Below are 13,427 nucleotides of genomic sequence, written 5' to 3' on the forward strand. Positions count from 1 at the left end.
CCCCTTAAAAGAGGGAAAGAAATCTGGCCACTGCAGAATACCATCGTCGTCTTTGTCAACCGAGCACGAGCTCGTTCACGGGAGCTCGTGCATTCCGTTCTTCGGCGAGCTGGAATCTTGGCAGCTGGTCATGTCCCTCTGACCTGCTGTATTGGAATAAACCCTCAGTACTCCCCTCGACTCGGGTCTACTACAGAGAGAAAAGTCAGAGAGGAGGTGAGGAGAAACGACTGACTGAATCACCCAGGACAGGCATTACCAGGACTCCCGTCTATAAGAAGCGGGTTCAAAGTGGTGTATTACCTCACCCGGGGGCCCCGAAGGGTCCAATCATTGCCGCGCTCGACTCAACCACTAGGATGCCTGTTCCCCCAGACATAGGAAAGCCCCGCACAGCCAGACGTGGGCAGGCGAACCCGCATGACTCGGGGTGCATGGTGACGCCACTCACCAAACACCTACCAACGTAGGTGCCTCCTACGGGAGGAGCGCCGCACCAAAGAGCAAGCATGAGCCAAAGCAACCCAACCATTGTCCAAAAAAAAGAAGGCGATGAGCTCATTATTTAACGCGTCATCTTAGACATTTTTTAAAGAATCTTTAACGCACCCATGGCCACCGGTAGGGAACGTTGTGTCATCCCTGAACATTCAAAATATTCAAAAACAATATATGAAATACGCCAGAGTTAGCTTTAATTAATGATATCTGCTACAATGTTTGAATATATATATATATATATATATATATATATATATATATATATATATATATATATATATATATATATATATATATATATATATATATGGGTGGTTTCATTTGAATTCGACCAAGCTTTGCGGGGAAGGTCCTCAGAATTATCTGTAAAAAATATATGTGAAATCCCAATCCCTGCGATGAACAAAACTGCCTTTCAAAAAAATTAGAAATATGTAGTTCGAGAGAAAACAAATATGGAACGCTGCCGGGTGAAATGCGTGGAAATCGCGATTCCATTTCTGCTCAAGTTTCGACAGTCTTTACAAAATATTGAGTCATCACTTACTCCTAATACTTTTTATACTATAAGTATGCGATGTGTGCTATTTTTAGAGGTAAATTATAGTTTTTTACAATTTTTAGTTATGTTTACATAAAATCGCAAACATGCCACCCAGAGCAATTTCGACTAACATTGGGATAGCTATATCAAACGAACGGTATGGAGCTATGTCATGAGACATATATCAATACGTAGCTATTTAAATAACCTATCGATTGGTATGTGTTTCTTGTTTATCGACTTTATTGAACACTATTGATTTCACCCCAAATGTGCACAAAAATTGAAAATACACAAATTTCGAACTAAATTTTTTCAAAAAGGCCATTTTTTATTTTCTTCTAACTTCTTTACTTCATAGCCCATAAGGTGTAGAAATAGTGTATATAAGTCTTGGGTGTAATATTTTAGTTGTATTTTGGTGACAACTAGTTAAATAAGCCAATTTTAAGCCTGTCACTCAATCGTTGGTTCAACTATTCTGGCTTCACCACAATGGTACTGGCGGCCTCAATAATAACAATCGGTTTTGGAAGCCAGTTCATCATGATCAGTTTGCCATTATATATGCTCATGACGACTCCTGGAACATCTGACGCACGTTACGGAGGGCAAAATTAACCATTCATGTTAACAGTAATGCCACCTGCAGTCTGAGAGCGGGACAAGCTAGACATTATATTTTGAGATTTGGCGGGCGAGTGTTCTTACCGATTAAATCGCTGAAGCAGAGTGCGGTTAAGTGAACTTGAATATGCAATCTATATGTTACATACGATAGCCCGGTTTCTGAGAGAAATGAAACCCCTTACTATTATTGCGAAAACCGTTATAGCTATAGAAAGAACAGTGATTAAAATGTTATTATTGCTTTGTAATTTTGCCTTCAAATTTCACGGCTAAAGGAAGCTTCTTGCCATTTCCTTTATTTTGAAACACGAACAGGAGCGAAATTGGTAGGAATTAAGAACGTAGAGCTCCCGAAAGCGGCAGCCGGCGTTTCACCAAGAGAGTTGGACATCTGGTTGTAATTTGTTTACGTAGTTTAACAAATCACGAACAAAATATTTCTGACAGCCACGTAGAACTTGAAGACGACTCCTCTTCAAAATAAAAATAATAAAACAAACTGTTTTTTTTCTTGCATCAAACGGGGTGCTAATGTAAGTAGCACTCTGTTCTTCATCGAACTGACTCAAACGCCGGTCCCTTTTGATCAGAGCGAGGGAGAGCAATGATTGTCTCAGACGATACATCTGAGACAATCATTGATAAGCTTAGTTGACCTCGTTGACCTACGATAAGCTTTGCTGACCTCGTGCTTCCGACCGAGGCTGTTTAGCGGATCGGTTCGCTGTCCCCAACTATCCTTCTCTGACCAAAGGACCTCACTGCGCAAACTTGTCTGTCTCCGTCTAGTCAAGGTTATCTAGAGGAGGAAACGAACAGAGTAGAGTTTTGACTTTATCGTGCCGATCTCCTGAACGCGCGGAACTTTGTTTACGCAGGGGTCGCAACGCATCTTAGTTATGATCACTGTGATTTTTGGCGGTTGCCGGCAAGACCAGTCTCGGGCACGCAAGCACCATACCAAAGAGGAACTCTCTGTCGGCGTCTACCTGTTTTAAGTTCGTCTATTTGATTTTGTAGGTGTTTCCTAAAGTTTGCAGTCCTCATTTATCCCGCGATTTTATTATCGTCGTTTTTCGCTATTTATTACTTCCCTCCCCTTTAAATGAAAAGACATACAGCGCGCTCTTTCTCGGTGATGGTTTTCAGCGATTATATTCACACAGTCGTCGATACCAAAACAATAAGAAGATAAAAGCAGGAAGAGAGAAATAATAAACAAGCAAAAGATCGCGGCAAGGAATAACACACGGGTTTGAACTTAGAATTAGGTGGCCACTCGTATTTCTCACGTCCACGTTTCAGTCAGGGCCGCAGTTTACAGCGTCAAAAGGAAGTCCTGTGCCGACTACTTTGAGAGACATAAGCGGGTGATATGTACCGCAACCAATATTTTCGACCCGTAACCGACCTCAACGTAGAAGCATTGAAAAGAATCCTGTCTCCAACCAAAGCTGCTACTGTTCTGTCGACGGATATGCTCTGCCAGAACTGTTTTCGACGTACTGGTGAGCAACTTTCAGCCTGTACGGTGAGTGACCCATCTTCAAGCTTTCCGGCAAGCTTCATTGAAGAACATGAAGTAGTAGGTGACATTAACGAAGAAATATCTGCTAAAGGGCTTGAGACAACTCTCTTGCGGATGCCGTCTGTCGTAAATCCGAAGAGCCGTCACTCCTATGCGGCAAGAAAACAGCGGGAAATGGAAGTGTCGTACAGCAGACAAGTACGTAAAAAGTTGGCTACAGCATATAGCCTGGAAACGAGTGAGTCAAACTCTGGGACTGAATCCTCCTGCCTTAACTGTGACGAGTGGTGAGCAAACCTCAGAGAAGCCTTTGTCAAGACATCGTCCTACCAGGAGAGATGCCAGCTGCTCACGCTTGTGCCTGCAAGTGTAACTGTTAACGAAATCGCACGTTTAATCCCGGAGGCATCGAGCTACATACTAAAAAAGGCCAAGCGACTTCGTGAACGTTTTGGCGTATGGGATCGTCTCGAGCCATACCAGGGCGCTAAGATAGGCGAGGACATCGTGCAGCCAGCCACGCGGTTTTACACCGACGATGATTTCGAATGTTCCCGGCAGAGCCCCAACAAAAAGGACGTTGTAAACATTATGAAGGATGGGGAACAACAAGCCGTTGTCAAGCGCTACATGACCAGGTCCACAAGAGAAGCCTACAAGCTGTTTAAGAAAGCTGACCCGGACTCCAAATTAGGATTGACCAAATTTTATTCGCTGCGACCAAAATGGGTTAAGCTGAACCCTGACCAAACCGTATGGGCATGCGTGTGCTGCACAAGTTTTGATTTGTGCTTATCTGCCCTCAACAGCGTGCGGGAAGAAAAAATAACGGCTGAGGATATTGTCGCTCTGTGCCTTTGCCCAGACTCAACGCCCAATTGTTTACGGGGCGAATGCAAGAAATGCCCTAGCAGTGATCGACTCTCCTTACAAGAATTACAATTGGTTCCAGATGAGGAAAGTAGATTGTGCACGTGGGAGAACGGCAATTTGGTGAATAAGACTGCGGACTCGAACGCCTTTTTGAAAGAGATGCAAAAATGGGCCACAAGGTTTTCTACTCACGACTTCATTCGTAGAAGTCAACGGGAAGCTGTTTGGATTGAGAAGAGCAAGGTGACCACAAGGCATATTGTCATGAACTTTGATTTTGCGGAAAACTGGACGGCGACCCTGCCACACGAAATACAAGAGCATCACTGGCACAAGCGTCAAATCTCCGTGTTCACATGTGTTGCGTCGACATCGCAAGGTCCCAAATGTTTCGGTGTCGTGTGTGAAGACCTGTGCCATGACACTGCCCACGCGGTACTCGCTCTAAGGTGCATTGAGGACTGGCTGGAGAACAACATTCCAGTTTATACGTCATTAACGTATAAATCTGACGGTGCACCAGCTCACTTTAAGAATAGATTTCAGCTTTACGAGTTCCAACGAGCCGGTCTTCCGAAGGTGAAGTGGGTTATTTCTGCCTCAGGACACGGCAAGAGCGCCTGTGATGGAGTAGGGGGGCTACTGAAGCATCAGGCGACGGTGCACAACCTCCGTTCGCCTGTGGATGAGGCCATACAGAAATCAACGGACTTTGTGCACAAGGTGGGAAAGTGTGTAAAAAATGTGACCCTCCTAAATTTAAAGAAAGACGACGCGAGTGATTTCCGCAAAACCAAGAGAGCCGAATGGGGATCCATACCGGTTCAAAAAGGCATCCGCCTCTCACACGTGTGGCGACTTGAAAAAGGTGAAGTGCGTCTTCAGCGAACTGCATAATCGGTATTTTAGTGCCTACATGTTGTTTCAAAATGTGTGGCTTTGTTAACTATGTAAGCAAATTCCAGACGTTTCGTAAAAGCCTCTGTATAGACGGGGGAGTGTTGGGCACCATGATCCATGTCTATATATGTGTATTTTATTAACGTGAATACATTAGTAGTTAAATCGAGTGCCTTTTTGTGTCGTGATACCAGCGTTTTTGTTTTTCATTTTGTCAGCTAAACTTTGTATTACGTGTGTAAGCTTATAAGCAAAATAAAACTATCTACATAGCTCAAACAGTTAAAGTTTGTGCAAAAAAAAAAATGTCCATGCGTTCATCAGTGGAAAACAATTTCCATGATCACAGGAGATAGGTACTGAGCTGCTTCATGAGTGATTGTTTGGTGTTTATATTTAAATTACACTTATTTATGTCACACTGTGCGTGACCAATTTTTAAGATGAGAACGTTCACCTGCCAGAGCTTTGGACATGTCGGCTCGTCTCACAAATAGACTGAAGGTGGCATTACTGTTAACGTGAATGGTTAGTTTTGCCCTCCGTAACGTATGTCAGGTGTTCCAGGAGTCGCCATGAGCATATATAATGGCAAACTGATCATGATGAACTGGCTTCTAAAACCGATTGTTATTATTGAGGCCGCCAGTACCATTGTGGTGAAGCCAGAATAGTTGAACCAACGATTGAGTGAGGCTTAAAATTGGCTTATTTAACTGGTTGTCACCAAAATACAACAAAAATATTACACCCAAGACTTATATACACTATTTCTACACCTTATGGGCTATGAATTATTGAAGTTAGAAGAAAATAAAAAATGGCCTTTTTGAAAAAATTTATTTCGAAATTTGTATATTTTCAATTTGTGTGCACATTTGGGGTGAAATCAATAGTGTTCAATAAAATCGATAAACAAGAAACACATACCAATCGATAGGTTATTTAAATAGCTACGTATTGATATATGTCCATACCGTTCGTTTGATATAGCTATCCCAATGTTAGTCGAAATTGCTCTGGGTGGCATGTTTGCGATTTTATGTAAAAATAACTGAAAATGATAAAAAACTATAATTTACCTTTAAAAATAGCACACATTGCATACTTATAGTATAAAAAGTATTAGGAGTAAGTGATGACTCAATATTTTGGAAAGACCGTCTAAACTTGAGCAGAAATGGAATCGCGATTTCCACGCATTTCACCCGGCAGCGTTCCATAATTGTTTTCTCTCGAACTACATATTTCTAATTTTTTTGAAAGGCAGTTTTGTTCATCGCAGGGATTGGGATTTCACATATATTTTTTACAGATAATTCTGAGGACCGACCCCGACAAGCTTGGTATATATATATACATATATATATATATATATATATATATATATATATATATATATATAACGGGCATGGTGGCGGGAGGCCGAAGGCGTGGGTATAAAACTGAGAAGAAAAAAAAAACCCTTAGTGAAAAAAGGGGAGTCCGGCCTTCGTCAGGATGTCTTCCTGACGAAGGCCGGACTCCGGCCGAAACGTCGAAGATTAAATCGTCCGTTGTTGCTGTTTTTCACTAAGGGTTTTTTTCTTCTCAGTTTTATATATATATATATATATATATATAATGGGATTGAGTGACGATTGACAAGTGCAGCCGTAGTAATATTGAGAACGAAGAGGGGGGAAGGTGATTATTGAATTTATTGCATTAAAGTTAGGGAAAGGGAAAGGGAAAGAGAGCTGGCGAAAAATTGGGCCAGGAGCGGGCATTGAACCCGCAACCTTCGCCTGACCGGGGCGACGCCTTAACCGATTAGACCATCCTGGCCACTGGTTTTGGCGGACTCAATTTCTGACCAGCTCTCTGTGTACTGTTTAGTTTCGAATTCGCTTAACTGGGTAGACGACAACCGTTGCTGATTTAAGGCCCGCGCTATTTCCGACATGCGGCAGTGACGTGGCACGTCATCTCAGCTTGCAAATGTCGGAAAGGGCCCGTCTTCCAGGATATCTAGGGAACCACTCCTCCCCATAGGGACAGGCTGCACCGTATATATAATGGGATTGAGTGACGATTGACAATGTAGCCGTAGTAATATTGAGAACGAAGAGGGGGGAAGGTGATTATTGAATTTATTGCATTAAAGTTAGGGAAAGGGAAAGGGAAAGAGAGCTGGCGAAAAATTGGGCCAGGAGCGGGGATTGAACCCGCAACCTTCGCCTGACCGGGGCGATGCCTTAACCGATTAGACCATCCTGGCCACTGGTTTCGGCGGACTCAATTTCTGACCAGCTCTCTGTGTACTGTTTAGTTTCGAATTCGCTTAACTGGGTAGACGACAACCGTTGCTGATTTAAGGCCCGCGCTATTTCCGACATGCGGCAGTGACGTGGCACGTCATCTCAGCTTGCAAATGTCGGAAAGGGCCCGTCTTCCAGGATATCTAGGGAACCACTCCTCCCCATAGGGACAGGCTGCACCGTATATATAATGGGATTGAGTGACGATTGACAATGTAGCCGTAGTAATATTGAGAACGAAGAGGGGGGAAGGTGATTATTGAATTTATTGCATTAAAGTTAGGGAAAGGGAAAGGGAAAGAGAGCTGGCGAAAAATTGGGCCAGGAGCCGGGATTGAACCCGCAACCTTCGCCTGACCGGGGCGATGCCTTAACCGATTAGACCATCCTGGCCACTGGTTTCGGCGGACTCAATTTCTGACCAGCTCTCTGTGTACTGTTTAGTTTCGAATTCGCTTAACTGGGTAGACGACAACCGTTGCTGATTTAAGGCCCGCGCTATTTCCGACATGCGGCAGTGACGTGGCACGTCATCTCAGCTTGCAAATGTCGGAAAGGGCCCGTCTTCCAGGATATCTAGGGAACCACTCCTCCCCATAGGGACAGGCTGCACCGTATATATAATGGGATTGAGTGACGATTGACAATGTAGCCGTAGTAATATTGAGAACGAAGAGGGGGGAAGGTGATTATTGAATTTATTGCATTAAAGTTAGGGAAAGGGAAAGGGAAAGAGAGCTGGCGAAAAATTGGGCCAGGAGCGGGGATTGAACCCGCAACCTTCGCCTGACCGGGGCGATGCCTTAACCGATTAGACCATCCTGGCCACTGGTTTCGGCGGACTCAATTTCTGACCAGCTCTCTGTGTACTGTTTAGTTTCGAATTCGCTTATATAATTAGAGCCTTTTGCATTAAATGTAGCTGTTCAAGTAAATAAACTTGATCGAGTGGGATCGCGAGGTTTCTTTTAGTCGTCATTGCACACCGTAGAAAACTAGTCAATCACAACGTTCATAGAAACCAACATCCAACGTGACTCATATCAACGTTTGGCCGTTTGAAAGGATCTCATAAATCGGTTTCTTAACAAAAACGACAAGGGGCTTGCAGAGATTGCAGAGGACGCTGAACAAAGCTGGAGTCCCTAAAAAAATCTTGTATGAATAAAACTCTTTTGCTCCAATAAACACGCGTGCTCAAATACGATCTTATGAGACCTCTTAATAACCTTATGTTCCTCTATGATCTTATTTCATGATCTGCGATTATTGGACAAAGGCATTTCTCATACAAATGAGATTTTTCACTGGGCGTAGTACATTTAACGGAGTTCAACGTGGCTCCCCGGAGAGACAGAGAAAGACCATTGTTAATTAACCAAGTTTAATGGACCGGGACGTCGATGCACCTTTGCAGCTTGCAAGTTTGCAGCCGGTAATGCTGCTGCGTGAATTTGGTGTGAAATCAACGGGAAGGCCGCCTCAACGCGGATCTTCAGGCTAGTAGTGATCCGATGCGACCGGTGACCAACGTATAGGCTTTCGCTTTTATGATGCCCCAGAATGAACAATGGCAGGCTGTTATGATGCGGGAACGTCCCAAGTAGCACAATGCCCTGGCTCTAGCTCGCGCCAGGTTGGGCAGCCAAGGAAATTTTCCTTGGGCCATGCTTGTTTTGCACCAAGGCTTCAGCTAGAGCCAACCTGGCACGCTCAGATTGGCAGTAAGCTGCAATTCCCCGTCTAGCCAATCTGGGCTCCATCCTGCAAATAAAGCCTGGGCCAGGGTGGCTGTTTCCGGGCAGCCAATCCTGGCTATACGGGATAAATACAGCCCAGGCCAGGGTGGCTACTTCCGGGTCAGCCAATCCCAGCTATATGGGTAAAAAGTACTCGGACCAGGGTGGCTCTTCACGGGCGAGCCAGTCTTGGGGACGATAATGTTGCAGTATGTGTTTTTCTACTTTTCTTTAGCTTTTTCTATGGCCCTATCGCTGTCCAGCCATAGCGTTCTTTAGCTTTTCTAATGGTTGAATAAAGACTTTTCTATGGCCTTCATATGGCTCTCTTTAGCCAGCAAACCCCCAAAAAAAGTTTTTTTTACTTCAAGTTCCCCTGACTTGTAAACGGTACATGGTGTATGTGTATCAATGTATAGATATATGTGTAAATCTATGTATAGATACATACAACTCTGAACACACACAACAGAAGCCGAACACTTCCCCACACAGCAGCAACAGCGCAGATCTACAAACGCTATGTTCGCCCTAGCTGTATATATGACAGTCTAATTTTTCAATCCGACTTTGCCGGTGACCCATCATTTGTCGGAAAAACACGAAGAGGTGGAGCAAATATTACTTATACTTAATACATTATTTGAATTGTCTCTTGGAATAGCCCCCATCTCCTAATTCAAAACCCTGAAAAAAGGAAATGTAGATCATTAGGCTAATTAATTAAAATGTATTAATTAACTTTTCAACAAGTTTGATGAATCACGTTGACAATGCAGTGATGACATGCAGTACACTGGTACTGAAGATTGTAATCAATCTATTGCTTGATTGCAGTCTCGGCGCCAGTGTAAGTTATTTTCACTTTTGGGGGTAATAATTAATTTTAATTTTTGTACAAGTATTTTAATGGGTTTTTCAAACAAACCATATTACTGGTTTTCACGACTCGTTGCAACAGCAGGGAACATATCTTGGGTCATGGTTTGTCACCGGCCTGACAGAAATTTAGTATTGATTTAATTTTCTAACGTGGAGTGTTTTTACTAAAAAATATAAGCGCCGGTAGTGATTTTCTGTAGGCGTGGAAAGAAAATTTATTGGTTCTTTGCCTTTAGACTTGGGGCCATAAATTTTTCTATAGACGGATGAAGACAATTTATTGGTTTCAAGTCTTTAGACTTGTGGCCAAAGGATTTTCTATAGGCGGATAAAGAAAATGTATTAATTCCCAGTCTTTATACACAGGGCCATAGATGTTTCTATAGCTGGCTGTAGCTGTCTTCATGGATTTCTATGGCCAACCATAGAGGGCCATAGGGGGTGATAGCCTGCCATATAATTGTCCATACACGACCATAGACCATTTTTGTATGAGAGTCTCAGATTTTGTATTTCTTAAGAACAGGCTAGGTATTCACGAAACTGCTATTAATGTGCATGTTCAGGAATGTGACCTATGTTAATAAAATACACATGAACCAATTTAAAACAACCCGGAGACTTAATTTTATTCAGTTCAGCGTAAGCTGTTTAGTCCGCGCTAGCAGGCGGGTCGTCGGGCATCTCTGGCTGGGGTGATTGGGCAGCCTGGGCGTGGAGCTTCTTGGCCATCCTTTCAGCCGGCCGGAGTAACAGCGGCATATCACTGGTATTTCTGGCCCTATGAAATCCGAGCTCCAGTCAGGGTAGAGCTGATCACTGCAATTCACCTTCATTGCTTTCTGTGGTCTGCAACATGGCCGAACGCTGGCTGTTTCTTGTATTGGTTGGGCCAGGAAATCTCAGTAAATCCCCAGGGAAGTACACATCCTGGCAGTGGCCTGTCTATCTCAGCCGGCCCTGGCAGGGAAAATGCGAGCTCCAGCCAAGGAAGCGCACATCCTGGCAGTGGTCTGTCTATATTGGCCGACCCTGGCCACGAAAATGCGAGCTCTAGCCGAGGAAGCGCACATCCTGGCAGTGATCTGTCTATATCGGCCGACCCTGGTCGGGAAAATGCGAGCTCCAGCCAAAGAAACGCACTTTATGACAGTGGCCTGTCTATATCGGCAGGCCCTGGCCAGGAAAATGCGCGCTCCAGCCAAGGAAGCGCACATCCTGGCAGTGGTCTGTCTATATCGGCCGGCCCTGGCCGGGAAAATGCGAGCTCCAGCCAAGGAAACGCACTTCCTGGCAGTAGTCTGTCTATATCGGCTGGCCCTGGCCGGGAAAATGCGAGCTCCAGCCAGGGAAGCCTTTCCCTGGCTGTAGCATAGAAACCTTGGGCCAGAAAATACAATTAAGTGCCAGTCTGGTGGACAATCGTATTCCTTGGGCGATGCTGGGCCAGCTTACTACAATCAAGCAACAATATTGGCCCAAGCTGGCCCAAGAAAGTGTGCTACCTGGGGTAGTGGCCAAGGCATGGCGGAAGATGGCCGATCCATCCACCTGCCGGGAAAGGTGACAGCCAGCAAGACGCGCACGCTGGACGAGAAATGTGGAGGCTCCCCGTCCTTTTGGAAGATCTAGGCTTCCTTCTGCATATGGAGCTCATTCACTTCTGGTAAAACTGCTCCTGCAGAATGAGCAGTTAGAACACTCCAGTGACAGATTTTTTTTTTTTTTTTAAGGGCGGGATATGAAGGTTATTTACAGCCCAGTGCTGCCCGGATGAAAGTTGTAGACAAGGGATGCGGTAACAACCAATTAGTGCAAAGCAGGTTGACAACATGTAGCCAAAAAGAAGTCAAAATCACGAGGCAACCCATCTGTCTATGTTTTGTTCGTATAGTAGTAATTGTTTATTATTATGTGGTTTAAAATAAAATACTCATACAGTCACAATTTCCCCCCAAAAGCGCGCATCACATATCCAACTCAGAAATGTCGGGGGGAGTACCCCTTAATTGCGGCTACCTGCAAGCAATGTTACGCACTGCCAGCTGTGTAATATTGCGTCAAACCTTAGGTATGCATTTTTGGCTTGCAAAAAGTGGGAATTTAAGTGTTTTTTTTAAAGGTTTTGCTCGAGTAAATTTATTTTGTGAAATATCGATACACTAAATGCACCAGCTTTTGGCGGCTATGGGGTAAATTTTAGCACGAGACGGTAAGGAACTGATTACACAGTCGTTTAGAAAGACCAACGATGCATTTGACTCACACTGTAGAGGAAGCTTTGAAATGAAAGAACTAAAAGCGTGGAACACGCCAGCTGTATCTTCATTGCGATTCGAACCACAAATGCACAACCTTCGCCGTCGTCGCTAAGGGTGCCCTTAGTTCAGTCTATCTTAAAGCCGGCCAGGTCATTATTGGTGCAGCTAAAAGGTCCAAATGTGTCCAATTACGCTTTATTGAAGGTGATATGTTCAGATGCGCGCAGGTTTTTATTCTGTGTTACCCTTCTCTTACCCGCTAGAATACGCTGTCGGCTCACGAAATGATGTACAAATGATGACTAAAATTGGATCCCTAAAGAACTCCAGGGCAGTGTTCCAAACGTTACTCGATCCGAAGTTTTCTTACCGTGCCGTTTCAAAACTTACTAGCGCTTATACTCGATGACGTCACGCTGTTGAATAAAATCAGTCTACAGAGAAAAGAAAAAAAAAACATGTCCCACCTTTCGGCAGTACATCCGATGTATCGTTTTTGTTCACAAACAAGAACTGCAGCGTAGAAACGCAAATGAGGGATTTAGCTAATGCAAGGTCAAGATTCTGAGACATTTCGGGCTAGTTTCAAAACTTGCACGGCGCGGCACTTAAAGCCCTATTGTTTTAGAGTAACTGTATACGCCTCGCAAGTGGGCTCATTTTCGTCTTCTGCGCTTGAGAGAGGAAGGAGCGGTGACGTCAGAACGCCGAGCCCTGATTGGCTGATCGCGACCCTCTATCTGAGCGTCGTCTGCTCCTTTGCAACGCCGTCTGCTCGCAACATCGTCTGCGTCTGTCTTACTTTTCCTTCGACTTTCGGAAGTCCAGAGGCCAGATTCATAAAAAACCTCTTACCTACGACAACTTAGCTACGAAGTTCGTAAAGTTACGATCATCGTAAGATGAGGCGAGAACGGTATTCACAAACGCGTTCTTAAGTGAGAGGAGGAAAGTTACGACCTCTTTCGGAGAAACGATGACTTCCGGTGCTGTTGCTATGGCAACGGCGTCTTCGGCAAAACGAACAACCAATTAGAGAGCTAGGCATAGTTCGGAGCACGTGGATTTTTAATAACAAACACAGGCTAACCACTCGTTGATAGACAGCTCTGTGCATGTCCTGTCCTGTCTGTGTGTAAATGTTTAGTGTTCAAGCTGATTCTCATAAACACGGTTGGCCTTTCCACCACCGCTTGTCTGGGGTTCGTGTCCGCGCAGTGGTATATCGACGCTAACACGATTTTAACGCTTCGTTGACTGCTACAAACC

The 13,427-nt window shown here is 44.3% G+C and overlaps 1 protein-coding gene across 1 annotated transcript; it reads left to right on the forward strand.

Annotated features, from left to right (window-relative positions):
- Nucleotides 1–4,367: 4,367 nt before the first annotated feature.
- LOC121836213 lies at nucleotides 4,368–4,973 on the forward strand (the record flags this gene model as incomplete). The annotated part of the gene is made up of 1 exon (XM_042291070.1): nucleotides 4,368–4,973. A coding segment is annotated over one exon (606 nt), but the record flags the coding sequence as incomplete, so codon positions are not given.
- Between the last annotated feature and the right edge of the window lie 8,454 nt (nucleotides 4,974–13,427).

Source organism: Ixodes scapularis, unplaced genomic scaffold, assembly GCF_016920785.2.
Source record: "Ixodes scapularis isolate PalLabHiFi unplaced genomic scaffold, ASM1692078v2 PGA_scaffold0__279_contigs__length_252992795, whole genome shotgun sequence".
NCBI lineage: Eukaryota > Metazoa > Arthropoda > Arachnida > Ixodida > Ixodidae > Ixodes > Ixodes scapularis.